The following is a 27130-nucleotide window of genomic DNA, read 5'->3' on the forward strand; positions in this document are numbered from 1 at the left end:
TAACTGGTTTTGCCTTACTACTTACTTTAACAACTAGTTAGGTACTGGTTTGCATCTCAGTTATACCGCAGTTCATTTATAAGGTCTTTCACTAATCTGTCACCTATTTGCATAATATTTGTACACCATATCAGATCTTAAAACTTGTCCACTTACATGGACTTAATGTCTTCTGTTGAGAGTCTGGCACCAAAATCTTTATGCTAAATAGCAGTTTTTCTAAGGTAAAAATCGGAGGGGCCAGTTTTATTCTTGTTTTACTTGGGGAAAATACTTAAAACAAAAAGCCGGACTGGTAACTGTGCATCAGACACCCTTTTCTTGCTTCAGAGATTTAAAACATTATTCTCAACTTCTCTGGGGGATCTTATTCTTACCTGCTGCCACTCATGACATAACCAGACTGTTCAAAGGCAGCAATCTGCTCACTTGTCAGACCAATTTCACCTCTTCTTGGAATACGCTTCCCAGCTTTCACGTACTCAGCCATGGCAGCACCTTCACCGGGAAGCAGAGCATGACCGTAACTTGAAGACAAGGACAATTAAGTATATTAGCAATACAGCAATGCTTCACAAAACAGACATGCAATATGTTACACAACTACTTTCACTTGGAAATATCTTAACTTTTCATACATTGAAAACAAGGTTGTAGGAAGATTTTGTTCAGATATGAATGGCATATCTATTAATTAACTAAAGAGGAAAAGGGACAGGAGTAGGGAATTTAGCACCTTTTATCAATTCTCACATTCAATGGCTGTTCAGGATCTCAATTCCATTATTGCAATTGAGCTCCACAATCCTCAATACCCATGTTTAATAAAAGTCTATCAAACACATATTGGAGATATGAGATTGATTAATCAGGTGTCTAATCAAAGGATTTGAGCAATGAAACTGAAACTCAACTGATTAACCAACAACTGTGTCAATGACATTTATGTCTTGAAGGTTGCTTTCTGACAGATCATTCAACGTTACTCAATATGTGTCTAAGCATTCAATATGCCATTAGCTATCAGAATTGGAAGATCCTAATACATATGAACATATGAAATAGGAGCCCAAATAGGCAATTCAGCCCCTTCTGCCTGCTTAATAATTCAATAAATTCATCGGCTGATCTGTTTGTTCTGAATTCCACTTTGCTAACTATTGTTAGACAAGAGAGTCAGCCTGTCACTGCCTTAAAAATATTTGCTGATCCCACTTCCAATGGCTTCAGTAACATAGATCAGCAGCATCCAAAATCATACAACCCTCAGAGAAAAGAAATTATCTTTACTGCTATCCTAAAAAGGCAACTTTGATCTTAAAACAGTCCTCCCTAGTTCTGGACTCATCCAAAAGGAGAAAATGTCCTTTCCACATCTATCAGTCAAGGCTATTAAGGATTTTATACACTTCAATCAAGTCATCCCTCACTCTTCTAAACTCCAGCAGAAACGATCCCAGCCTGCCGAACCCTATCCTAAACATGGCAACCCACTCATTCCGGGTATTAATCTAGTAGAACTCCTCTGAACTGTTACCAAAGCAAATTAGACCTTTGCCACGTGTGGAGCCAGCTGATCTCTCCTGATGGTAACATACATAGCAACAGCACTAGACCATTTAAATTATTTATGCTGAATAAAACTCACTCATGAGGTTTGTTGTTTTAATAAGGATCGGATGAAGATGAAAGATATTCATTTAGAGTCGTGTACACAGTATTGGTCTTCTTATTCAAGGAAGAATATAAATGCATTTGAGGAGGTTCAGAGAAGGTTTATTAGACAAATAACCACAATGGATGTGTTGCCTTATAAGGAAAAGTTGAACAGGCTGGAATCAAGAAGAGGAAGAGGTGACTTGGTTGAAATGTATAAAATCCTGAGGGGTCTTGACAGGGTAGATCTAAAGAGGATGATTAATTGTTTGAGAGAATCTAGTTCTAGGGGTCACTGTCATTAAAAAAAATCTGGAAGCTTCCGTTTAAAACAAAGATGTAGCAAACTTTTCTTTCCAAGGGTTATGAATGTTCGGAACTCTCTCTCCTTGAAAAGATGGTAGAAACAGTGCTTGAATATTTTTAATGCAGAGGTAGAGAGATTCTTGTTAAACAAGGAGTTGAAAGGCTGTTAGGGATAAGCATTGATGTGGATTTGAGGTTGCAAGCAGATCAACCACAATCTTATGGAATAGCAAAACAGTTTTGATGGGCTAAAGGCCCACTCCTGTTCCTGATTCATATGTTCACATGAAAAGCTGATGAACGGTGGTTAAATTTCACTCAAAAGAAAGGTTGCTTACTTCAAAGGTTTGTCATCATCTTGTGCAGACTGTTGCATGGGAGCTTCGGGCCCGACCAGAACCACTCTATTGTGTGCACCTTCACAGTGAAAATATATTTATAATCAATTTTGTGATGACTATGTGCTCTTTTAAGCTATGCGGAAGCTAGTAAATTAAACTGTATGGTTAACTTCTGCAAATCAAGGTTAGGAAATACAGTTGATTTTATGAAGTTCAGCATATTTATTTAAATAAATATGAAATGCAAAGAATATAACTTAAGTCAAAATTAAAATGATTATTAATGTAAAGGAGGACTTTTGAAAGACTTTAATTGGACCTGTCTAGATTAATTAAAAACTTCCTGCAACCGCAGGAAATGCTACACTTGCCCCCACAACTCCTCCCTCACCCCTATCCCAGGCCCCAAGATGACTTTCCATATTAAGCAGAGGTTCACCTGCACATCTGCCAACATGGTATACTGTATCCATTGTACCCGGTGTGGCTTCCTCTACATTGCGGAAACCAAGCGGAGGCTTGGGGACCGCTTTGCAGAACGCCTCCGCTCGGTTCGCAACAAATAACTGCACCTCCCAGTCGCAAACCATTTCCACTCCCCCTCCCATTCTTTAGATGACATGTCCGTCATGGGCCTCCTGCAGTGCCACAATGATGCCACACGAAGGTTGCAGGAACAGCAACTCATATTCCGCTTGGGAACCCTGCAGCCCAATGGTATCAACGTGGACTTCGCCAACTTCAAAATCTCCCCTTCCCCCACCGCATCCCAAAACCAGCCCAGTTCGTCCCCTCCCCCCACTGCATCCCAAAACCAGTCCAGCCTGTCTCTGCCTCCCTAACCTGTTCTTCCTCTCACCCATCCCTTACTCCCACCCCAAGCCACACCTCCATCTCCTACCTACTAACCTCATCCCACCTCCTTGATCTGTCCGTTTTCCCTGGACTGACCTATCCCCTCCCTACCTCCCCACCTATACTCTCCTCTCCACCTATCTTCTTTTCTCTCCATCTTCGGTCCGCCTCCCCCTCTCTCCCTATTTATTCCAGAACCTTCACCCCATCCCCCTCTCTGATGAAGGGTCTAGGCCCGAAACGTCAGCTTTTGTGCTCCTGAGATGCTGCTGGGCCTGCTGTGTTCATCCAGCCTCACATTTTATTATCTTCAATTAAAAACTTACTTGTTTTTTCTACCCAGACAGCTTCATTATTTGCATTTTCTTCTTCAGACTCTCCACTGCTAGATTCGGATGTCTTCTTTTTGTTCTTTTTCAGTTTCTTTGGCTTCTTCCTGTTAAGTAAGAATTAAAAACAAAACCCACTTTGTTGTCTCTTCCTCATCATAGTTCTTCAAGTTAAAAAGATTTGGGGGAGTTAAGGGTGGGGTGGTTGATGGGTAGGGGACTTAATCGGGTTGTGCAACAGAGAAACAGACCCTTTGGTTGGACTTGTCTGTGCCGACCAGACAGCCCGAAGGGTCTAGGCCCGAAACGTCAGCTTTTGTGCTCCTGAGATGCTGCTGGGCCTGCTGTGTTCATCCAGCCTCACATTTTATTATCTACCAATCTGACTTTGTCCCATTTGGCAGCGTTTGGCCCAAAGCCCTTTCCATTCATATACCCATCCAAATACCTTTTAAATGTTGTAATTGTGTCCGCCTCCAACAGTTCCTCAGGCAGCTCATTCCAAATGTGCACCACCCTCAGCGTGAAAAAGTTACCCCTCATCATGTCCTATGTAAATCTTTCCCTTCCTACCATAAATCTATACTCTCTAATTTTGGACACTGCCATCCAAGGAAGAAAGACCCAATCAATGACCCTCATGATTTTATAAACCTCTGTAAGGTGACCCCTCAACCTTTGACATTCCAGGAAAAAAAAGTGCCCTATCCTATTCAGCCTCTCCCTATTGCTCAAAACCTCAGCCCTGGCAACATTCTTGTAAATCTTTTCTGAACCCTCTCAAATTTAGCAACATCCTTACTATGGAAAGATTCCGATAGAACCTACTTAGAGTTTTGCTTAAAAGAATTTACTTTGAATTACCGACACCGGTATTGGATTAGAAATTCTAACTCTGGTCAAAAAGGAATTCTAACTTGTCGATCACCCTAAAATTCGGTGACTAGAACCTGAAAGACTTACAAATTTTCCTTCTAATCCTAAGTTGTTAGGAATTTCTGTCTTAAAAAGTAAATTTGTTTGCCAGAGCTTCTTATTTCAAGAAATTATACAAAAATTAAACATTGTTACTTCACTGCACACTATGAAAAACAGAAGAAAGATGCAGTATCTATTGACAATAGATGCTGGAGTAGGCCATTTAGCCCTTCAAGCCAGCACCATCATTCATTATGATCATGGCTGATCATCCACAATCAGTATCCTGTTCCTGCCTTATCCCCATAACCCTTGATTCCACTATCTTTAAGAGCTCTATCCATCTCTTCCTTGAAAGTATCCAGACAGTTGGCCTCCACTGCCTTCTGGGGCAGAGCATTCCATATATCCACCACTCTCTGGGTGAAGAAGTTTTTCCTCAACTCTGTTCTAAATGGCCTACCCCTTATTTTTAAACTGTGTCCTCTGGTTCCGGACTCACCCATCAGCGGAAACATGCTTCCTGCCTCCAGTGTGTCCAATCCCTTAATAATCTTATACGTCTCAAATCAGATCCCCTCTCATCCTTCTAAACTCAAGTGGGTACAAGCCCAGTCGCTCCAATCTTTCAACATATGATAGTCCCGCCATTCCGGGAATTGACCTCGTGAACCTACGCTGCACTCCCTCAATAGCAAGAATGTCCTTCCTCAAATCTGGAGACCACAACTGCACACAGTACTCCAGGTACGGTCTCACCAGGGCCCTGTACAGCTGCAGAAGGACCTCTTTGCTCCTATACTTAATTCCTCTTGTTATGAAGGCCAGCATGCTATTAGCTATCTTCACTGCCTGCTGTACCTGCATGCTTGCTTGCTTTCATTGACTGATGTACAAGAACACCTAGATCTCGTTGTACTTCCCCTTTACCTAACTTGACTCCATTGAGATAGTAATCTGCCTTCCTGTTCTTGCCACAGTGGATAACCACACATTTATCCACATTAAACTGCATCTGCCATGCATCCGTCCACTCACTTAGCCTGTCCAAGTCACCCTGTATTCTTATAACATCCTCCTTACATTTCACACTGCCACCCAGCTTTGTGTCATCAGCAAATTTGCTAATATTACTTTTAATGCCTTCATCTATATCATGAATGTATATTGTAAATAGCTGCGGTCCCAGCACCGAACCTTGTGGAACCCCACTGGTCACCGCCTGCCATTCCGAAAAGGACCCGTTTATCACTACTCTTTGCTTCCTGTCAGCCAGCCAGTTTTCAATCCAAGTCAGTATTTTGCTCACCAATCTCCTATGTGGGAATTTATCAAAGGGTTTCTGAAAGTCCAGGTACACCATATCCACTGGTTCTCCCTTGTCCATCTTCATAGATACATCCTCAAAAAATTCCAGAAGATTAGTCAAGCACGATTTCCCCTTCGTAAAACCTATTCTGTTACTGCTATCCAAATGAGTTGTAATTTCATCTTTTATAATTGACTCCAGCATCTTTCCCACCACCGACATCAGGCTAACCGGTCTATAATTTCCTGTTTTCTCTCTCCCACCTTTCTTGAAAAGTGGGACAACATTAGCCACCCTCCAAACTGCAGGAACTGATCCTGAATCTATCGAACATTGGAAAATGATTACCAACGCGTCCATGATTTCTAGAGCTACCTCCATAAGTACCCTGGGATGCAGACCATCAGGTCCCGGGGACTTATCAGCCTTCAGACCTAACAGTCTATGCCAAATATAAGTTCCCTTCAGTTCGTCCATTACCCTAGGTCCTTCAGCCACTATTACATCTGGGAGATTGCTTGTGTCTTCCCTAGTGAAGACAGATCCAAAGTACCTATTTAACTCTTCTGCCATTTCCTTATTCCCCATAATAAATTCACCCGTTTCTGATTTCAAGGGCCCAATTTTAGTCTTAACCATTTTTTTTCTTTTCACATACCTAAAGAAGCTTGAACTATCCTCCTTTATATTTTTGGCCAGTTTTCCTTCATAGCTCATTTTTTCTCTGTGCACTGCCTTTTTAGTTATCTTCTGTTGCTCTTTAAAAGCTTCCCAGTCCTCCGGCTTCCTGCTCATCTTTGCTATGTTATACTTCTTCTCCTTTATCTTTATACTGTCCTTAACTTCCCTCGTCAGCCACGGCCGCCCTGACTCCCCTTAGGATCCTTCTTCCTCTTTCGAATGAGCTGATCATGCACCTTCTGCGTTATATCCAGAAATACCTGCCATTGTTGTTCCACTGCCATCCACGCTAGGGTATTGTACCTTTGAACTTTGGCCAGCTCCTCCCTCATAGCTCCATAGTTCCCTTTATTCAACTGCAATACTGACACTTCCAATTCTCCCTTCTCCCTCTCAAACTGCAGATTAAAACTTATCAAGTTATGGTCACTACCTCCTAATGGCTCCTTTTCTTTGAGGTCCCTGATCAAATCCGGTTCATTGCACAACACCAGATCCAGAATTGCCTCCTCCCTGGTAGGCTCCAGTACAAGCTGTTCTAAGAATCCATCTCGGAGGCACTCCACAAACTCCCTTTCTTGGGGTCCAGTACCATCCTGATTCTCCCAGTCTACCCGCATGTTGAAATCTCCCATAACAACTGTAGTGATACCTTTGCAACAGGCCAATTTCAACTCTTGATTCAACTTGCACCCTACATCCTGACTACTGTTTGGGGGCCTGTAGGTAACTCCCATTAGGGTCTTTCTACCCTTGAAGTTCTCAGCTCTATCCATACTGACTCTACATCTCCTGATTCTATGTCCCCCCCTCGCAAGGGACTGAATATCATTCCTCACCAACAGGGCCACCCCACCCCCTCTGCCCACCAGTCAGTCCTTTCGATAGCACGTATAGCCTTGAATATTCATTTCCCAGGCCCTGTCCACATGAAGCCACATCTCTGTTATCCCCACAACATTGTACTTGCCAATTTCCAACTAAGCCTCAAGCTCATCCACTTTATTTCTTATGCTTTGTGCATTCATATATAATATTTTTAATTTGTTTCTCCCCTCACATTTCCTATCAATCCCTATTTCACTTGGCCATACTGTACGATCCCTTCTTAAGTTTTCTGCTCCATTGATTCTGTTGTCTTTCTTAACTTCTCTTATTCTCACTTTCCCTTTAACTTCATTCTTAAATTTCCAGTTTGGCCCCTCTTCCCCACTACTTCGTTTAAACACACCTGTGTTGCAGTGGCAAACCTTCCTGCCAGAATGCTGGTCCCCCACCTATTAAGATGCAAACCCGTCCCTCTTGTACAATTTATCCTTACCCCAGTGTTGATCAACAAGGAATTAAATGTAAAACAGGTTAACATGCATTTGCTTAAGCAGACAATGACTATGACTCTATGACAAACTAAATATGTTACTTTTTGTGGGATTTCTTTTTCTTCTTTTTCTTCTTGTCTTGATCTGAAAAAGATATCATAAATAATAAATAAAGTTCAAAAATCAGGATAATTATTAGAACATAGAACAGTACAGCACAGTTTAGGCCCTTCAGCCCACGATGTTGTGCCAAATCTTTATCCTAAACCTGAGGTCTATCTTACCTCCATCCCTACCTTATTCTATCATCCATATGCTTACCTGATGGCCGCTTAAATGCCCCAATGAGGCCGACTCCACTACCCTCTACGTCAATACATTCCACGCCCCTCCCAGAGTAAAGAACCTACTTCTGACGTCTCCCCTTTATCGACCTCCACTGACTTTAAAACTATGCCATAAAATTATTCAAATATTTAGCAAAACAAAATGCAGGCCATTGGCCTTAATTCATAAAACATATCATTTATCACAACAGAATAAAGGGAGATACACAAAAATGGAGATACAAATCTAACCCAGTAAAATTGGCTTTTTGATGCCCAGTTTTTGCAGCATTTTATTACAACCTCATTTTCTACTGAATTCTTGATCTTCTTGATACACCAGCTCACAAAAGTCTGTGCGTACAGAATTAAATCTCTATGTGCACTATTATAGTAGAAAGAACCAATTAAGTGGTATTTGTATCGAAACTATTCACAGTCCTAGGCTGTCCAAAAGTGCTTCCATATGTAATAACTTACAAATAAGGTGATCACTATTGCAAAGTGCCTTCTTAGAGAAACATTTTTTTCTAAATTTCTTATAATAATAATAATAATAATGCAGGGCACTTCCTTTCTCAATAGTCTTATTACTCTAATCTCTATACCTGTAATCTCCTCTTACCTGCAACCCTTCTAGATCTCTGCTGTCCTCAATTTGGATCCCTTGGCCATACTTATAAAGTCATACATCATGAAAACAGACCCTCCAGTCCAATTCGTCCATGTTGACTAGGTTTCCCAAACTGAATTAGCCCCACTTGCCTGCATTTGGCTCATATTCCTCTAAATCTTTACTATTCATGTACCTAGCCAAATGTCTTTTGAATGTTGTAACCACCTGCACCTACCACTTCCTCTGGCAGATCTTTCCACATACAAACCATCCTCTGTGCGAAAAATAACTGCCGTTCATTTCCTTTCTAAATCTTTCTTATCTCACCTTAAAAGTATGCCTCCTAGTTTTGAACAACCCCACCTTGGGGAAAGGGCCTTTGCTACTCAACTCATCTACGTCCCTCATGATTTTATAAACTTCTGTAAGGTCAACCCTCAACCTCCTGCCTCCAGTGAAAAGAGCCCCAGCCTATCCATATAACTCAAGCCCTCCAATCTCAGCAACATTCTGATAAATGTTTTCTGGAATCTCTCCAATTTAATAACATCCTTCCTATAGCAGGGCAACCAGAACTGTACACTGTGCTCCAAAAGTGGTTTCACCAATGTCCTGTACAACTTCAATATGACATCCCAACTATTATACCCAATGGACTGAGCAACAAAGGCAAGCGTGCTAAATGCTTTCTTATCTAAGTGTGATGCCCCTTTCAAAGAACTATCTACCTGAATCCCTAGGTGCCTCTGTTGAACAATACTTCCCAAGGCCCTACCATTAACTGTACAAGTCCTGTTTGTTTTGCCAAGATACAATACCTTACGTTTATCCAAATTAAACTCCATCTGCCACTCCTCAGCCCATTGGCTCAATTGATCAAGATCCCTTTGCAATAACAGTCTTCACTGTTAACTACACCACCAATTTTGGTGTCATCTGCAAACAAATTACTAACCATGCCTCCTAAATTCTCATTCAAATTCATTTTATTAATGACAAGCAAAAAAGTGAACCCAGCACTGATCCCTGTGAAACACTGTTGGTCACAGGCCTCCAAGTCTGAAAATCAACCCTCCACCATGGCCATCCTCTGTTTCCTACTCTTTATCTGATTGGCAAGTTCTTCCTTGAATCCCATGTGATCCCACTTTTTCAGGTGCCTCGGCCGTACGCTCTGTAATGCCCTCCCAGTATCTTTCAATCTCACCATCTCATTTTCCTCTTTAACATTCTCCTTAAAACCTCTTTCTTTGATTCAAGCTTTTAGTCACCTGATCTAACATCTCTGTATTTGGCTTGGGGTTACATTTTGATTTATAGTGCTCCTGTCAAGGACTCTGGAATATTTTATGTCACACACATTATTCCAATAATGTTGTTCTTACAACATCTTACCACTTTCATTTTCACTGTTAGAGTCTGATTCACTTTCTTCTGAATGCTTATGCTTTCTCTTCTTTGATTTCTTCTTTTTATTCTTCTTTTTTTTCTTTTTCCTCCTTTTCCCCTCTATATAAACCATTGAAATCACAGATTACTCCTTTGTTAATTACTTCTGCTAAATCAGTGTTAATTTGTTGAACAAATACAAACCCAGTTTAAAAAAAAAATCATCATTGACAGTCCACAGTTTGTCTGTTTGGCTACCAACACCTAAGACGTTCAGAGATTTTTAGTCTGTCGTTTGTTGTTTCAGTATGGACCTCAGTTTCATTAATTTGGGCAATGAAAAATCAGCAAGATTCTCACTTGTGAATGCCATCCTACTGGATAGGTTCTCGTGTGATTATGACAGGAAGACAAAATTGTGATTAGCTCACCTGTGATTAAATAGTTAATACATATTCAAGGCTCATGTACCAATAAGGATATTTGGGCTAGGTATTAAAGGGTGCCTTATGCCCAGAGAATTGTATTCCAGCAAAGAGTCACCATTTTTTTGAGTTGGGATCACAGGAGTGGTGACGCCCATGGAAAGAAAGTCATAATTTTTTGATGGCTTGTTCCATAAGGTACTTCTAACCAAGTATAAACAAAAAAAAAGTAATTTCAGACATAATGAAACGTGAGGCTAGATGAGCACAGCAGGCTCAGCAGCATCTCAGGAGCACCAAAGCTGACGTTTCGGGCCTAGACCCTTCATCAGGTGGGGGATGGGGTGAGGGTTCTGGAATAAATAGGGAGAGAGGGGGAGGGCAGACCGAAGATGGAGAGAAAAGAACATAGGTGGAGAGGTAGGGAGGGGATAGGTCAGTCCAGGGAAGATGGACAGATCAAGGAGGTGGGATGAGGTTAGTAGGTAGGAGATGGAGGTGCGGCTTGGGGTGGGAGTAAGGGATGGGTGAGAGGAAGAACAGGTTAGGGAGGCAGAGACAGGTTGGACTGGTTTTGGGATGCAGTGGGTGGAGGGGAAGAGCTGGGCTGGTTGTGTGGTGCAGTGGGGGGAAGGGGACGAACTGGGCTGGTTTTGGGATGCGGTGGGGGAAGGGGAAATTTTGAAGCTGGTGAAGTCCACATTGATACCATTGGGCTGCAGGGTTCCCAAGCGGAATAGGAGTTGCTGTTCCCCCCTCTCTGATGAAGGGTCTAGGCCCGAAACGTCAGCTTTTGTGCTCCTGAGATGCTGCTGGGCCTGCTGTGTTCATCCAGCCTCACAGTTCATTATCTTGGATTCTCCAGCATCTGCAGTTCCCATTATCAAAGTAATTTCAGACATGTTTTCAAATCCCTACATGGCTTTGTTCCTACTTTCTCTGGAATCCTCTTCAACCTCCACAATCTTTCTTTAACCATGGCCCTTTCAGCATTCCCAATTACAACTGTGCCTTCAGTTATCCTGCTTTCCTCCAGGCTTATTTAATGAGTTCTTATGTGACTCATCATCATTGTTTTATAATGCATATATGCAGTGTCTTGGGATGTTTCATTTCATTGAAAGTGCTGTATAAATACAAGTTATGTGTGAATCTATCAGCATACAGTAACACAACAGCATTAATGGTGGCTGATCAAAGTTGAGGCAGGAATGTGAACTCTGTAAATGCGTTGGTCAGACAGGCAGATCAGTCCAGATGCCAGTTGGAATTCAACCCTGAAAAGTGTGAAGTGATGAACTTTGATGGGTCAAAGGGCCTCTTGCATGGTAAATGATTCTATGACTTTGTTACTCTATAACTATTGATATTATTTAAAAATGCTCCAGTGTCATGATGACAAATCAGAAGCTCAAATCACTTATAAATACATTGAAATGTTGGACAAGATGTGCCTTTTTTAAAAAAAAAACAACAAAGTCTGCAAGCTAAGCCTGGCTGAAAGTGTGACTTTTACGCAGGGAATTCGCTGACAGCTGAAAGGTTCCCTGCATAGAACTTCTAGAATGCTGTACCTTGCCAAGGAAAATTCAAAGAGAGAAAGATTTAAAAAGGCAGAGGTGCGAAACCATCTAATTACCTGTTCTCTGCAGGAAAACATCTCCTGTGTCATATATTCCAGACCATGCACACATCAAAATACATAATTATGTTTTACCCTTCCATCAATGTACAAAACAGGGGTTAAAAACTTAATGAGATAACATGGTGTGAAGGTCGATGAACACAGCAGGCCAAGCATCAGAGGAGCAGGCAAGTTTGACGTTTCGGGTCGAGACCCTTCTTCAGAAACGGGGGTGGGGGTGAGAGACGACAGATGCTGAAATAAATAGGGAGTCGGAGGAGGTGGATAAAAGATGGATAAAGGAGAAGATAGGGTGAGAGGAGACAGACAGGTCAAAGCAGGGGGATTAGAGCCAATGAAGGTGAGTGTAGGTGGGGAGTGAGGGAGGGAATAGGTCGGTCCAGGGAGGACAGACAGGTCAAGGAGGCTGGATGAGGTTAGTGGGTAGGAGATGGGGGTAGGGCTTGAGGTGGGAGGAATGGTTAGGGAGGTGGGGACTAGCTGGGCTGGTTTTGGGATGCGGTCAGGGGAGGGGAGATTTTGAAGTTTGTGAAGTCCACATTGATACCCTTGGGCTACGGGGCTCCTAAGCGAAATATGAGGCGGCCCAGGATGGACATGTCGTCCGAGGAGTGGGGCGAGGGAGAAAGAGAAGAGTTGAAATGGTTTGTGACTGGGAGGTGTAGTTGCTTGTTGCGAACTGATTGTAGGTGTCCCACAAAGCGGTCCCCAAGCCTCCGCTTGGTTTCCCCGATGTAGAGGAGGCCACTATGGGAACAGCGGATACAGCCTCCTTGACCTGTCCGTCCTCCCTGGACCGACCTAACCCCTCCCTAACTCCCCACCTACATTCACCTTCACTGGCTCGAACCCTGCCTCTTTGACCTATCTGTCTCTTCTCATCCTATCTTCTTCCTTGTCCATCTTCTATCTGCCTCCCCGTATCCCCACTTATTTCAGAATCCCCTTCCTCTCCCCGATTTCTCAAGAAGGGTCTCGACCCGAAACGTCAAACTTTCCTGCTCCTCTGATGCTGCTTCGCCTGCTGTGTTCATCCAGCTTCACACCATGTCATCTCAGATTCTCCAGCATCGGCAGTTCCTACTATCTCTTAAAAACTAAATGTATCAGTAGTATGCGTGTGATAGTGCAATGCAAAGGACACAGCTTTTAGACAGTCATTCACAATCCTGCAATGAAGGTAAAAAGTAAGGATATGTCCTGCTGAATACTGGAAGCCAGTCACCGGCAAAAAGGAAATAAGCCAAAAATAAAAAAATCAGCTAACCTGCAAGACCAAGAGTCTGAAATCGACTAGCCAATTACCAACGACAACATGACCGGCATCATCTAGCATACAGTCTATAGGACTCTACTGGCTACTCTTCACAACAACCCAGGAACTGTTTCTGTTTATCTTAGCTTTATTCGGACTCACTTCCCATTTGCAATCTGTGTGCATGTATATAGCATTTTCATTTCTTATGTTTAGTAGCCAAAACTCATTTTTACCACTATAAAACCTGGTTAAATTAGGTTCTCTAAAAATATAAATTCATTTTGTCTGGAAAAGAGGCATTCAACAGTGAGGGGATTGTTTTTGGGTGAATCAAGGAGGTCAACCTGTTTATCCTTCCTCATCTGGGAGTACAATTTGCTCTATCCCATTTGGAACTGTAATAAACTGGGGAACTTACCCAGAGACTAGTCAGAACAAGTGTTCAATGAGTTGAAAAGCTGAAGTGGACACACACATCAAAGGCGTGCCCTTACTGTTGTTCTCTGCATAGAAATCCATAATCACTTAAAACAAAGCTAGATTGAAGCTCTTGATAACATTATAAAAAAGCGAAATCTAGCATTAAGAATCGAGCCTAGACTTTGTGACATTGGCTTGAACATTTTGAAAATTTCCTTTTCATAACAGGCACTCTGCCCACCAAGTGGTTTGCAAACTGTTCAATGTGTTCAAATTGAAAGTAGCAGAGCATAGTTACCAGTCAATTTCCATTATTCATCATGAAGGCCTATCTATTATGGATTTCCTTAAAATGTAATAAAAAATGTTACCTTCTGCACTGGAATCAGAACTGCTGCTCTTGGCCTGCTCTCCCTCAACTGGAGTATGTTCATCAGAACTAACAAACGAGAAAGCAAAGTCACACTGTGTTCTTAGATAAATCTAGTGTATGCTATTGATTGACACCAAAATGCATGGAAACCTAACCATAAATTGAAGGAATTTTTCAAGAGCTGTGTTTGAGCTACTTTATTACTTTTGATCTAACAGCGGCTTTGTGGTTTCAGATTAGGTTTCAATAAACCCAAAACATTTAAATATAAATTATTAATCTAGCAACTGCAACTAATCTAGCAAAAGCAACTGCAATTTAATCCAATGACAGTAGAAAGAGTACGTACTCTGGTTCTGGGACCTTTGGAGAGAGCCCCCATACTTCAGGTGCTCCAAGTTCTCCAATTCGCTCTCTTTCCTTTAACCGCCTGCAAGAAACACAAAAACAGGGGACTATTTGTTAACTGAGTTAATGTTTCCTTTTAAATAATTGCTTGGTAGTACAAAACTTAAACATCGCTGAAAAGAGACAAGTAATTAAAACTAAAAAAAGAACTGTAGACGCTGAAGATCTGAAACAAAACAAATTGCCGGAGAAACTTAGCAAGTCTGGCAAAAAATCTCTGGATGAAAGCAGAATTAATGTTTCGAGTCCAGTGATCATTCTGTGAAAAGGTCATCACCTTATATACTGGAAGACTGTAACAAACAGGAAGCCCGATTTACTGTTTGCAGTTGGGGAGCAATGCCATTCATGCTCAACCACCTGCAAGCATTCAGAAAGTATACCCACAATTAGATATGATGCTGCAAACAGAAATCATTGATTAAATAATCCAGATTATATCAAGGGTCGCAATGGAAACTAATTTTAGATCACCAGTCAGGCTTGCAGAGTAATGCATTTGTGCACGCTAGAAGCTGTATATGTAGAACGCTGCTTTACATGGGAAAAGGAATTTGTATATACACAGCAACTTGGTCTCAAAAACAAAGCTCATTAAGACCAAAAATCTCTGCTACACTCCCATGACCAGAATTTATGCATGGTTTGAGAATTAAGATAGACAGCTAATTGTTCTGCTGCATTTCTGTGCTAATAGTAGAATCATAGCATCCCTATAGTACCAGAGCAGGCCATTCAGTTCATCGAGTCCACTCCAACCCCCCCAAAGAGCATGTCACCAAAACTCACCCCTCCTACCCTATCCCTGTAACTCTAGGCATTTCCCATGACTCGCCTAGCCTGTAGATCCTTGGACACTATGGGGCAATTTAGCATGGCCAATCCACCTATCCTGCATATCTTTGGACTGTGGGAGGAAACCCACGCCGACGCAGGGAAAATGTGCAAACTCCACACACTCATTCCAGGCTAGAATTGAACCCGGATCCCTGGCACTGAGAGGCTGCAGTGCTAACCACTGAGCCGTCATGCCATCCTTGAAGCCACCCTCATGACCTAACAATTAGAATCATATTCTCATGCTGTATAAGATTCTCTTTTTCTCAAGTCTGTTTTGGGTTTTATTTCTGATGAGTACAAGATGAAAATCTTCAACTTGTCTCCATTTAGCGATAATTAAATTTCAACATTGCTTGGAAATAATCTAGTAATCTGAGGACTTGAATACATTTTTTGAAAATGCTCTTCGCTTGCCCGTCCAATTTTCTTTCTCCCACATGTGAAGGTATCAAGCAGCTCAAAACCTCACCCTAGCCATTTGACACATGATGGAATGTTAATTGGTTATGAAAAGTTGAGAAATGATGTTTCAGAACAAAATTAGTCATCATTGTAGAAAGCCAGCAAGGATTCGTTAAGAGTAATTGGTTATTTTACAAACTTGCTCTAGTTTTTTGATGAGTTAAGAGAGAATAAGGACAATGCTGTTGATGTGGTGCACGTGAATTTCCAAAAGGCATATGTCAGGTGCCACAGAGTTGTGAGCAAAGTTGGCACTCAGAATAAATCAGCCATTAGCAACATGGATATGAAAGTAGCCAAGCAACAGGAAATCAAGAGTACTCAGGGGTTTTTGGACTTAAAGTCTGTAAGTGGAGCTTCCCAGAATTCAATGTTAGGATACATGCTTCCTGATACATATGAATGAACTAGACCTGGGGTAAAATTTCAAATATGCAGGTGATATCAAACTTGAAAGTACAATACTATGAACCATGAGAAGAATAATTTATACCTTGAAGGTGGCAAGACAGAATGGCAGGTCACATTCTTAGCTTTATCGGAAGAGTCACAGAGAACACAAGGAAAGAAGTTATGGTAAATCTGTACAAAAACACTAGTTCATCTTCAATTGGAGTTCAGTTGTATCTATTCTAGCTGCCATTCTCTAAGGAGGATGTGAAGACACAGAAGAGATACAGGAAGGTGATTATCTAGTGATAATACCAGAAGGCAATTAATCCAGAGACCTAGGTAATGTTTCGATGGCCTGTTTTTGATGGCAGATGGTGGAATCTGAATTCAATAAAAATCGGGAATTAAAGGTCTAATGATGATGCTAAAACATTGTTGATTGTTAGAACAAACCCTATCTGGCCTAGCCAGCGACATCCACGTACCACGAACAAACAAAATAAAGTTACAAAATTTACCTAGGTCCACAAACCATCTTCTCAACGTAACTAGAAATGGCCAAAGTTGTTGATATACCCACAAATAATGAAAGAAGTCTGAATAAAAGACTTCAGAAATGCATTTCTGAGGATGGGTCTAGGCCCAAAACATCAGCTTTCCTGCTCCTCTATTGCTGCTTGTCTTGCTGTGTTCATCCAGCTCTGCACCTTATTACCTCAAATTCTCCAGCATCTGCAGTTCCTACTATCTCTGAATAAAAGAATGAGTCACCACACATGCCCAAGCTTCTTCAACCTCCACGTCACTACTGCTACTTAGTTCCAAACTAAACTAATTCAGGTTTCATCAACATGCACAAAAAAGGGCCAGACTGAAGGTGCAGGCCAATTGTCAAAAAGGATAACAATCAAATTGTTGGTCAACTTGTTGAGTCTATACTATAGTTAATCAGTTTTTCTTCAGGATCACAATACAAATGATTAGAGGATTGTGTGGTGCAGTGATAGTGTTCCTAGCTCTGAACTGGCTGCTAAGCATAATCAAGGCTCAGATACTTAGATTTTTCATCAATTTTTACTATGACCCAAAGCCGATATGGAAAAGTCAGGAAAGTGGAGTTGAGGATTATCATCTCCGAATGGCCTACTTCTGTTCCACAGCTTCTGAAAGCTGAAGTAGAAACATAAAAAAAAACACCCCAGGCACAGTATCTGTGACAAGGCATGGTTTCAGGCTAACTCTTCATCAGAACTGTTGTGTCAAATGCTAACTCATCAGTTCTATCCACAGATACCGTGCATGGCTTGCTGACTACGTTTTTCTGCTTTTTTTGATCTTCAGGAAAAAAGACATTTGTGCCAATGAATTGGGTAATAAGACAAAGAGATAAGTAATGTAACATATTCAACTGTACATGCTCCGAAATAAATTGCAACAGATGTACCCATTCTCATCTCTAATAATCTGCTTTGCGCGGTTTAGGAAGTTTCATTTTAACCAGCTATATCTGATATAATGGTAAAGAAAAACAAACTGTACAGAATGACCATTAAGTTCAGAGACACCTTTGAAAAAAATAACGGCAAACAGAAGCGAGTTTATAAATAAGTAGGATTGCAAGAGAGAACAGAATGATAATCACATGGAAAGCAGAAACAGCATGTTTGAGGACAAAGAAAAACAAAATCAACAAAAACCACCAGAACTGGCTACAAATGGGTTACGGTGAGTGGAGCCGAGTCTCAAAAAGATCAGCCATGATCTTATTAAAATGGCGGGGCAGGCTCGAAGGGCCAGATGGCCTACTCCAGCTCCTAGTTCTTATGTTCTAATTTGAAGAACAGATTTATGATTTACATTTGTCAGCTAACACTGACCATTTAGAAGAATAAATCAAACTAACAGAACACTACGAGGGTGGCACAGTGGTTCATTCATGGTATATGGGTGTCACAGGCTAGGCCAGATGGGATTTGTACTCCCTGGCACTTTGAGGCGCTGTTATCTGGGTTCGATTCCACCCTGGGCGATTGTCTGTGTGGAGTTTGCGTGTTCTCTGCGTATCTGCATAGGTTTTCTTCAGGTACTCCAGTTTCCTCCCAAGGTCCAAAGATGTGCAGTTTAGAGGGATTGGCCATACTTAATTGCCCATAGTGTCCAGGGATGTGCAAGTTAGGTGGGAATGCAGGGTTAGAGGGAAAGGATGGAGGCTGTGTGTGGTATAGGCCTGGGCAGGAGGTTCTTTGGAGGGTTCATGTGGACTCGATGGGCCAAATGGCCTAATTCCATGTTCGAGGGATTCTAATGCACAAGTTCTCATATTTTTGCTTTTGAAGTTTACTGATTACTTTTTAATCTTACAGTATGCGAGAAAGGGAATGATGCTTGCTCCTAAAGCAAGCTAGTTACTTATAACTTTATTTTATTTTAAAAGAAATGAAAAACCTGCCAATGATAAAATTGTCTTTGCCCAGTAAGCAAACAGGTTTAATCTGGGGTTTGGGAATTAAAAGGTTCACAAGAAAATTACACTGTTGCTTTGAGGTTAGAGATTTAAATCCCACACAAATACTGTCAGAACTCATGGAAGTTTAATCCTGTAGTGAATGGATTTCCCTGAAGTCGCTGATAAACTTACAAAGAAGTACGACAAAGTTTCAGGACGGAGCTTGAAGCAAGGTTATCTGAGAAACAATATAACCAAGTAGTACAAAGGCACTAGGTTTAGACTTTGGAGTCTTGGTAGTCATAGTTGGTTTACACCTCTGGAAGTCAAAAAAAGACAAGTGTCAAAATGCACTGTGGGTTATCATTTGCACTTCAGCAAGTTCAGTAAAAAGTTCTTACTAGGTTTGAGCACTTTTCAGTGAGGACATGGGTCAGAAACTTGCTACAGCCAATAAGATCTTTTCTTTTAAGCCTGGAGTGTGGCAGTTGAAGGAGGTAGCCTCTGGCAGCAAAGCCAGGAAGAGGTGGACACAACTCCGTCCCAGCCCAGCGTCTCCTAGTAAGCAAGGAGCAGATCCCAGGCTGACATCCCCATCCTGGACTCACAGGCTAGACCGAGACTCCAGATACACAGCTAGACCTAGACACATGAAGGAGTAGAAAGGCTGTCTCGGCCTGGTGTGGCGGAATAATCCTAACGTGGAGGTCGTCTTTATCTTCAGCATACAGGCATTCCAATGCATCACCCGACGGTCTTGTCCTGGCATAGTATAGATACAGTGGACAGCCAGAGACTGATGCAAGTAGCTATTACGAAGGGACATAGTTTTAAAGTGAATGGAGGTAGATATAGGGGAGATGTCAGAGGTAGGTTCTCTACTCAGAGTGGTAGGGGCATGGAATTCATTGCCGGAGAGGGTAGTGGAGTCAGTCTCATTAGGGGCATTTAAGCGGCTATTAGATAGGCATATGGATGATAGTATAAGGTAGGGGTGGAGGTTAGGTAGACCTTAGGATTAGGGTAAAGGTTCGGCACAACATCGTGGGCCAAAGAACAGTACAGCACGGTACGGGCCCTATGTTCAGGGTGGTCTTCTTCAGCGGAGACTTCTGGCTCAGTATTCTGGTGGCCATCTCATCCTGGCTGCATCTTCAAAATATTCCATCATTCCTCACATCAGCCTTCCCCAAGCCCAGGAGTCGTTAACCGAAATGCAATGAACTTTGTCTTAGTTTTAGGTTTAAAAAATTATGTATGACTTCTGTTATTAATGTAGGCACTGCGGTGGGGTGATTTATAAAGCTTTGCAAAGTTTTATGCATGTAAAATTACAAGTGACAATAAACATTAACCCCCAAAAAATTTAGAGGTCAGTGGCACTGACAGAATCTAGAGAAGAGAAACAAAAAAATTGTGTCTCTACCAGTTTTATCTTAAAAGCATAAGAACATAAGAACCAGGAGAAGGCAATTCAGTTCCTGAAGCCCATTTCACTATCCACGTGGATCATGGTTGATCTCATCTTGACCTCAACTCCACTTTCCTGCCCATTCTCCTGTAACCCTCAACTTATTATTAAAAAATCTATCTCCTCCTTAAATTTACTCAATGCTCCAGCATCCACTGCACCACGGGGTAGTGAATTCCACAGACTCATGACCTTTGAGCAAAGTAATTCCTCCCCATCTGTTTTAAATCCACCAGCTCATGTCCTAAAACTCATTCTAGATTGCTCCACAAGGGTAAACATTTGCTTTACATCTACTTTGTCAATCCCCTTTAATATTTTATATACCTAAATTAGATCTCCTTTCATTCTTCTAAAGAGTACAGGTGTAAACTGCTTAATCTCTCTTCATAAGACAAACCTCTGGAAATCTTGAATTAATCTAGTGAACTTCCCCTGAACAGCCTTCAATGTAACTATATCCTTCCTCAAGTAACAAGATCAAAACTGTATACAATACCCCAGGTGCAATCTCAATAATGCCTTGTACAGTTGCAGCAACACTTTCCTACTTTAATGCTCTACTCCTTTCACAATAAATGCCAAATCCAATTTACCTTCCTTACTATATCTGCGGTGCCTGCAATTTAGTTGTCTGTGATGCATGCACAAGGACCTCTAGGTTTCTTTCCATTTGCAAAATAAGCTATTTTTACAATCAAAATGGATAAGATTTCAAACAACAGTTAGTGCGACTATTTGGCAGTGAAATTTAACTATTAATCACTTGTTGCAAAGAATTTTTGTGTTATACTGCCCTGGTTCTTTTGCTAATTTCTTTGTATTTGTGCCCTTGGTTATCGAGGTAAGCCTTAGTAATAATTTGTCTTGATTTACTCTATCTCAACCTTCATTGTGAATTTTCAACACCTCAAATGAAATCTGCACCCAGCTTTTATCACTTTATGGAGAACAAAGCCACCTTCTCCAGTTTATCCACAATCTAGAATAAAACGCTGTCAGAGACGACTCAATAGCATTCTTGCCCTTGAATCACAAGAATCCACATTCCAGTCTTACTCCAGGGCCTGAGCACAGAAATCAAGACTGACACTAAAGGCTGCTTCATTATTGGAGCTCCCAACTTCTTTTAGGTGAGATATTAATTTGAAACCTCCATTTATCTATTAGGATGGTAAGAAAATATCCCATTGCACTACTTAAAAAAGAAAAAGTGTTATCACCAATGTCCTGACTAATAATTCTCTCCCAATCAGGTTACCTGGTATTGTCACATCATGTAACAAAAAAAATCTCAAAAAGCAGCTGTTTGCTGAATTTCCTACATGATAATGGCTACACTACGAAGTGAAAAGCATTTTGTTGGCAATGAAATGTTTTCAGACATCTAGTGGTAATAAAAAGCACTGTGTGAATGTAGACCTTTCTTTCTTAATCATTGAATCCACTCTACTAAATCCCTCCAGTACCCTCTCCAAAGCTCTCAGCTCCTTCGTAAAGCACGCTGCCCTGAACTGGGCAAAATACTTCAGTTGGCACTGAACTAGTACTTTATACACTGTTTGCACAACAGCTTGGTTTTTATATTCTATGTCTCTTTTAAAAAGCACACATTCCTATTTGTTTAATTAATTACTTTGTTAACTTGGCCAGTTTTGAGAGACATACAGGCCCTTTGGTTGAACCAGTCCATGCCGACCATAATTCTAAACTAAATTAGTCCCAACTGCATGCGCTTGGCTGATATCTCTGCAAACATTTCTTATTCATGCTTTTGTCTAAATGTCTTTTAAGTATTGTAACTGTACCCACATCCACCACTTCCTCTGGTAGTTCATTCCAAACTTGAACCGTCCTTTGTGTAAAAGAAAAAATTGTCCCCATGCCTTTTTTAAATCTCCTCTCACCTTAAAATTAAGTCACCAAATATGTGGGCACAGACACCCACCATTAAAAATTAAGTCTTTGTTGCCTTCCCTCGTTCTCACTGCCATCATATTACAATGTATTCATAGCAGGAAGAGAGACATTTAGAAACGAGCTTACCAATGGTTATAGAAAAATAAGAGTGTGAGAAAGGAGCTTTTAAAAAAATTGATAATTTCTAAACTATTCTAGAAGTGTAGAAAATTGGTAGTGGTAGAATGGGTCGAAGCTGTGGGTTTGAGCCTCACCCCTGAACCTGTTGGTCATGGAAGGTGCATTCATAACATTGCAAGACAGGCTCAGTATCAACCTGCAAATCCTTCCAATACACATGCCAATGGCAGGCAGTAAATATGGGACAGATTCCTGGTCAGCCATGTTAGGATAGGACTCCGGAGCTGATCTGTTGCCCACATTTTTGTATCAGCTCAGACTTCCCTTGTGAATTGTAACACACCAGCAAATAATTCCAATTCTAAAAAATTCGGCGCCAGACCTGGCAATAAAAGCATTGTGTCTCTGTCGGAGTAAGTCTTCTTGCTCCTTTCCATAATATTCCATATGTAGCTTGTTGTAATGCCCATGGTGTGAACGTGACATTTGATCTCTTGATGTTGACCTAGAATGACTGTGGTGTACACCATTCTGATGCTTGTGAGAGTTTGACCTTTCTCTTGACTTAGATCTGGATCTCAGCTTTTTGTCAACCGATGGAGATTTGCCATGTCCCAAATGGTGCCTGTTATATTTTGCTGGAGGACTTGGGGTTCTGCTCTCACTGCTGCTGCTATGCCGTTTTCTCTTTGGACTAAGTGATGAATCTGGACTGCCACTCCTTGACTGACGCACTGGAGGCATTGTTTATTATTGGTTTCAAAGAATGTTGTGCATTTATTTGCCAATATCACCTGCAAAATAAACAATATAATAAATAATTTAAAATGTTCTATCACCACTGAGCTACCTAATTTGGCATTTTATTGTTCTTCTGATTGTAAATAATGTCTTATTGCCTAACAATTTTAAACTTGTTAATTTACAATAGCTGTCAACTCAAATAATATGTTCTATATATTTTATGTTTACTGTATTTACTTGCATAACTTAGCAAAATCCTAAATAAATAGACCACTGTATTTAATCATTTAAATTAATACAGGCATAACAGGTCTCTGGTAACTCAAACAATTTAATTTACACGGCTCTAGCAGACAATGATTTTGAACAGGTGATGATGAGTGTGTAGTTTGCTGACATCTGTTGAGGGCAATATTTCTACAAAATACACTTGGGGAATTGAAGTGCTCCAGTTGCTAATTTTGTTGAAATGACAATGTTTGCTTCTTTCCAATATCCCCACAAAGTTTACTCTTAGAATGGCTGCATTTAAAAGGCCCCTTGCCTTAAGTCCCTCGGTTGCATCCGGTGAGTATACTTAAACCCTTGTCAGACTTCATAATGGAATTTCCTTAACTAAATTAACATTTGAAAAAAAACCTACGGAAGGCCAACTAAAAATAACAACTGTCTGGATAATAACCACGATGGCGTCCATTTACAACTTTATTGCTGTTTACCAAATCTCGGGTTATTCGCTTTCAAGTTGCGCTTAAAGGCTAGCGCCAGACATTTTTAAAAACACAATTCTTCACCTCACCTCCTGAACGCATTACCTCCACAATCGAGGCAAATGGTTTTGAGTTGTCTCGGTCACACTCGATTCACGCGCCGGCAGAAAAGGTACTGAGCGGCCGGTGTCAAGTGGAAACCCACTCCGTCGGCGAACTGAGTGGTAGCGAAGGAAGAAGGAACAGGAGTCCTCCGCCTCAGAGGGACCCAGTCCGTCAGCCACTCTCACCCTCCACACCTCCAAGCGCTGGAAACAGTCAGATCCCCGTCATTCCGACGGTTCCACCCTCTCGCCTAAAGCGGCACCTGCTTTCACGGCAACTTATTGCCAAACCTTATCATAAAAGGTAAAGGGAAGAGAGACAGATAACGACCGGAAAAATATAAAAAAAATTCGCCTCTCGCATCAAAGTGACAACAATCGACACTCACGCCGGAAGTGACAGCGAACGTCACAGGTCAAAGGGCGCGGAGTCGGGCACCACCCCTTTCAGGACCACGTGACGATGGGCGCAGGCGCAGCTCGGGGTTTCCACGTGCTCCTGGCTAACGGAAACACAGTGAGCAGTGAGACGGTGAGTGCCTTTTCGTCGAACGTTTACAACTCCGACCTTTTGATTTGTCTGTCTCTGTACATCCTTTTAGTGGTCACCCAGTGATCCCCTGGGACCTATTATTCGAAGTCCTCAGGGCTTAGAGGAAGAGCACAAGTTGCCTAAACACGATTTACCATCGCGTTGAGTTTAGAAGTGCAAGTGGCCCTAAAGTAATGATCCAATGAGGTAAAGCCAAACTCGCCATTGTGCTGGAGAAGGGTCACCGAACCCGAAACGTTAACTCTGCTCTCTGTCCACAGATGCATGTAGATTAGGTGGGTTATAGGGGTATGGGTCTGGGTGCCACACTCTGAAGGTTGTCGTGGACTTGTTGGCCCGAAGGGCCTGCTTCCACACCAGGGATTCTGTGATTCTATGATGATGATGATGCCGCCAGTCCTGCTAAGATTTCCCAGCAACTTCTGTTTTTGTTTCTGGACTCGCTGGGCCGAATGGCCTTACTTCCACTCCTATGTGTTATTGTCTTACAGTATCAGCAGTTCTTTGGTTTTTTCTGTTTGCTATTGTCCTACCAGACTATAGGGCTGCTCTTTTATGAGAGACAAATGGTGTTGGATTAACCTGAGGGTCACCATGCCTGAGGCAAGAGAGGAGGTTGAGAAGAGAAGAATAATCCAATAATTGAGTCATTGAATGATAGAAAACACTTGAGGGGACTAATTGGCTGCTCCGGTCCATATGTTCATGTAGGATTGAAGTATTTAAAATAACAATGACATTTAGTACAGTAGATGATGCAGCGGGACACTCTTCTTGTGGGAAAATCCAAAATCAAGAAACAAGAAAAATTAAAACAGAAAATGTTGAAACTACTCAACAGATCTGGAAATATATGTAGAAAATGGAAAACTGAATCTGCTGTGAATTTTCTTAAAAATACAGCCACAATAGCTCTCTCTGATTAAAAATTCCATAGAACCCCTACCCTCTGAATGAAGAAATTACACCTCAACTCACTTGTAAACAAGTGATTCCTTACTTTGAGAGTTTGCTGTCTGGTCCTAGACTCTCCCAGAAGAGGAAACAACTTCCCCACATCTACCCTGTCAAGGCCCTTTCAATAAGGTCTCGTCTCATTCTTCTAAACTCCAGTGAATAACATGTCCATTGTACTGAAACTTACCTCAGAAATTAAACCTCTCCACATCCAAAATCAACCTGGTGAATCTTCTTTGGACTGCCCCCAATACTAGTGTATTTTTCCTTATATAATGGAATCAAAACTGTTCACAGTATTCTAGATGTAGTCTGACTAATGCCTTGTATAGTTTTATTATTCTTATTTACTATACTTAAACTTCTTATAACATACTTCTCTATTTTTATATTTCATTCCTTTCAAAATAAAAGCTAGTATTCCATTTGACTTTCCTATTATCTGCTGAATTTGGATGCTAACTTTTGTGATCCATGCATAGAGACTCCCAAATCCCTCTGTTACGTAACTTTCAACTGATTCTTATCCATAACACCGAGCTTTGCGATATACTGTAAGACACTCTCAAAACCATGATTGAGGTATACAGTCATGAAAGCTCACAGGGTTGAGACAAAGGATTAGGTGTTAGCATTTGCTCCCAGAGACTGCCCAAATGAAGCTACTGAATTTGGTCCGTTTGAATTAACCTATGGCGAGGAGATAACAGTTCTATTAAAATTTAAGGAAATATCGTTAAGGCAAAAGGATGAATTTTCAGTCTTAGATTATATGTTTATATTTATATTTCTGGAAAGATTGACAGGAGCATGTCATGTAACATAGGAGCATTTGAAATTTCAGAAGTGAAAATGAAAGAATGGGTAGACAAATCTGATTCAGCTGGAATGTCTTAATCAGAAAACAAAATATTGGTATCACTGCCTTTGCGTGGTGAACTTCTGGAATTAAAATTATCCATATGGGTTAGTTAGGAGGTATAGTCAAATGACTTATCAGATAGATAGGCCTGATCTTAGGAAGAAGAATCAGTTATGTTACATAAACAATATCATTGCAGGGAAGAGAAGAAGGAGGAGCAAGTGTGTCAAGTGGTAAGATTAGTGATGGATTACAGAGATGCTAGGAGTGAAGTAGAAGGAGAGGTAGACAGTTTGCAAACAAATTGAATCTCCTTCGGTTTGACTAGCTAATACAGAAATACTGGGACAATTAGATATATGTCCTCATAGAGGAAGGACAAAGCATCTAGCAGGACTACTTAACTATAAGGAATTCTGTAAAGGTACACCTGGATTTTATGTAGCTATGCAGGATGTAGACGTTGGAGAGTCAGTACTGGTTAAACGACATCCGTATTAGTTGTTATAGAGCTAGTAGGAACTGCTGATGCCGGAGAATCTGAGATAACATGGTGTGAAGCTGGATGAACGTGGCAGGCCAAGCAGCATCAGAGGAGCAGGAAAGTATGATGTTTCCAGTCGGGACCCTTCTTCAGAAATGTGTTATCTCCTTATTGGTTATGACCATTAAAACAAACTCACGTGGAAACGGAGATTTAATATATGCTAGAAAATCACTTGATTGAACAGAACTAAAGCAGTTGAAGTTCACCAGTGGTATCAGTTTCTAAACCAGGTCTATGAACTAGTTTCTGTATAAACTACAGAAAAGTAACTGCAGTCATGAAAACATATTTGTAACCAATTCCATGGTCAGAAGATTGTGTCGACATGGTTGGCAGTGCCTCATCTCTTTCTAAAATTGAACTATTGACGGGGTACTGGCAAGGATCATTAACATCAAAGGCTAATGAGATTTTGTTATCACACCAA

At 41.2% G+C, this 27130-nt stretch overlaps 2 protein-coding genes across 4 annotated transcripts in view; one reads left to right on the forward strand and one right to left on the reverse strand.

The window, feature by feature from the left end:
* nkap (NFKB activating protein) overlaps positions 1-24187 on the reverse strand; it is a 27481-nt gene extending 3294 nt beyond the window's left edge. The window contains exons 1-9 of one of the 2 annotated variants that reach the window (XM_048544712.2): positions 23786-24187; positions 22609-23020; positions 14516-14596; positions 14165-14232; positions 10052-10165; positions 7816-7858; positions 3485-3594; positions 2301-2379; positions 378-527 (exon numbers count right to left, since the gene is read on the reverse strand). In XM_048544712.2, the coding sequence (XP_048400669.1) occupies positions 378-527; positions 2301-2379; positions 3485-3594; positions 7816-7858; positions 10052-10165; positions 14165-14232; positions 14516-14596; positions 22609-22970 (1007 nt within the window). In that variant the 5' untranslated portion in view covers positions 22971-23020; positions 23786-24187. Of the gene's footprint in view, positions 1-377; positions 528-2300; positions 2380-3484; positions 3595-7815; positions 7859-10051; positions 10166-14164; positions 14233-14515; positions 14597-22608; positions 23021-23769 lie in introns of both variants that reach the window. The other variant, XM_048544711.2, reaches the window with a different exon arrangement.
* A 36-nt stretch (positions 24188-24223) lies between these two features.
* Positions 24224-27130, forward strand: part of zbtb33 (zinc finger and BTB domain containing 33) — a 52038-nt gene continuing 49131 nt past the window's right edge. Inside the window, exon 1 of one of the 2 annotated variants that reach the window (XM_048544204.2) lies at positions 24224-24316. The gene's annotated coding sequence lies outside the window, so the exon portion shown is untranslated. The remainder of the gene's footprint in view (positions 24317-27130) is intronic. The other variant, XM_048544205.2, reaches the window with a different exon arrangement.

This window comes from Stegostoma tigrinum, chromosome 15, assembly GCF_030684315.1.
Source record: "Stegostoma tigrinum isolate sSteTig4 chromosome 15, sSteTig4.hap1, whole genome shotgun sequence".
In the NCBI taxonomy this organism is placed as follows: Eukaryota; Metazoa; Chordata; class Chondrichthyes; order Orectolobiformes; family Stegostomatidae; genus Stegostoma; species Stegostoma tigrinum.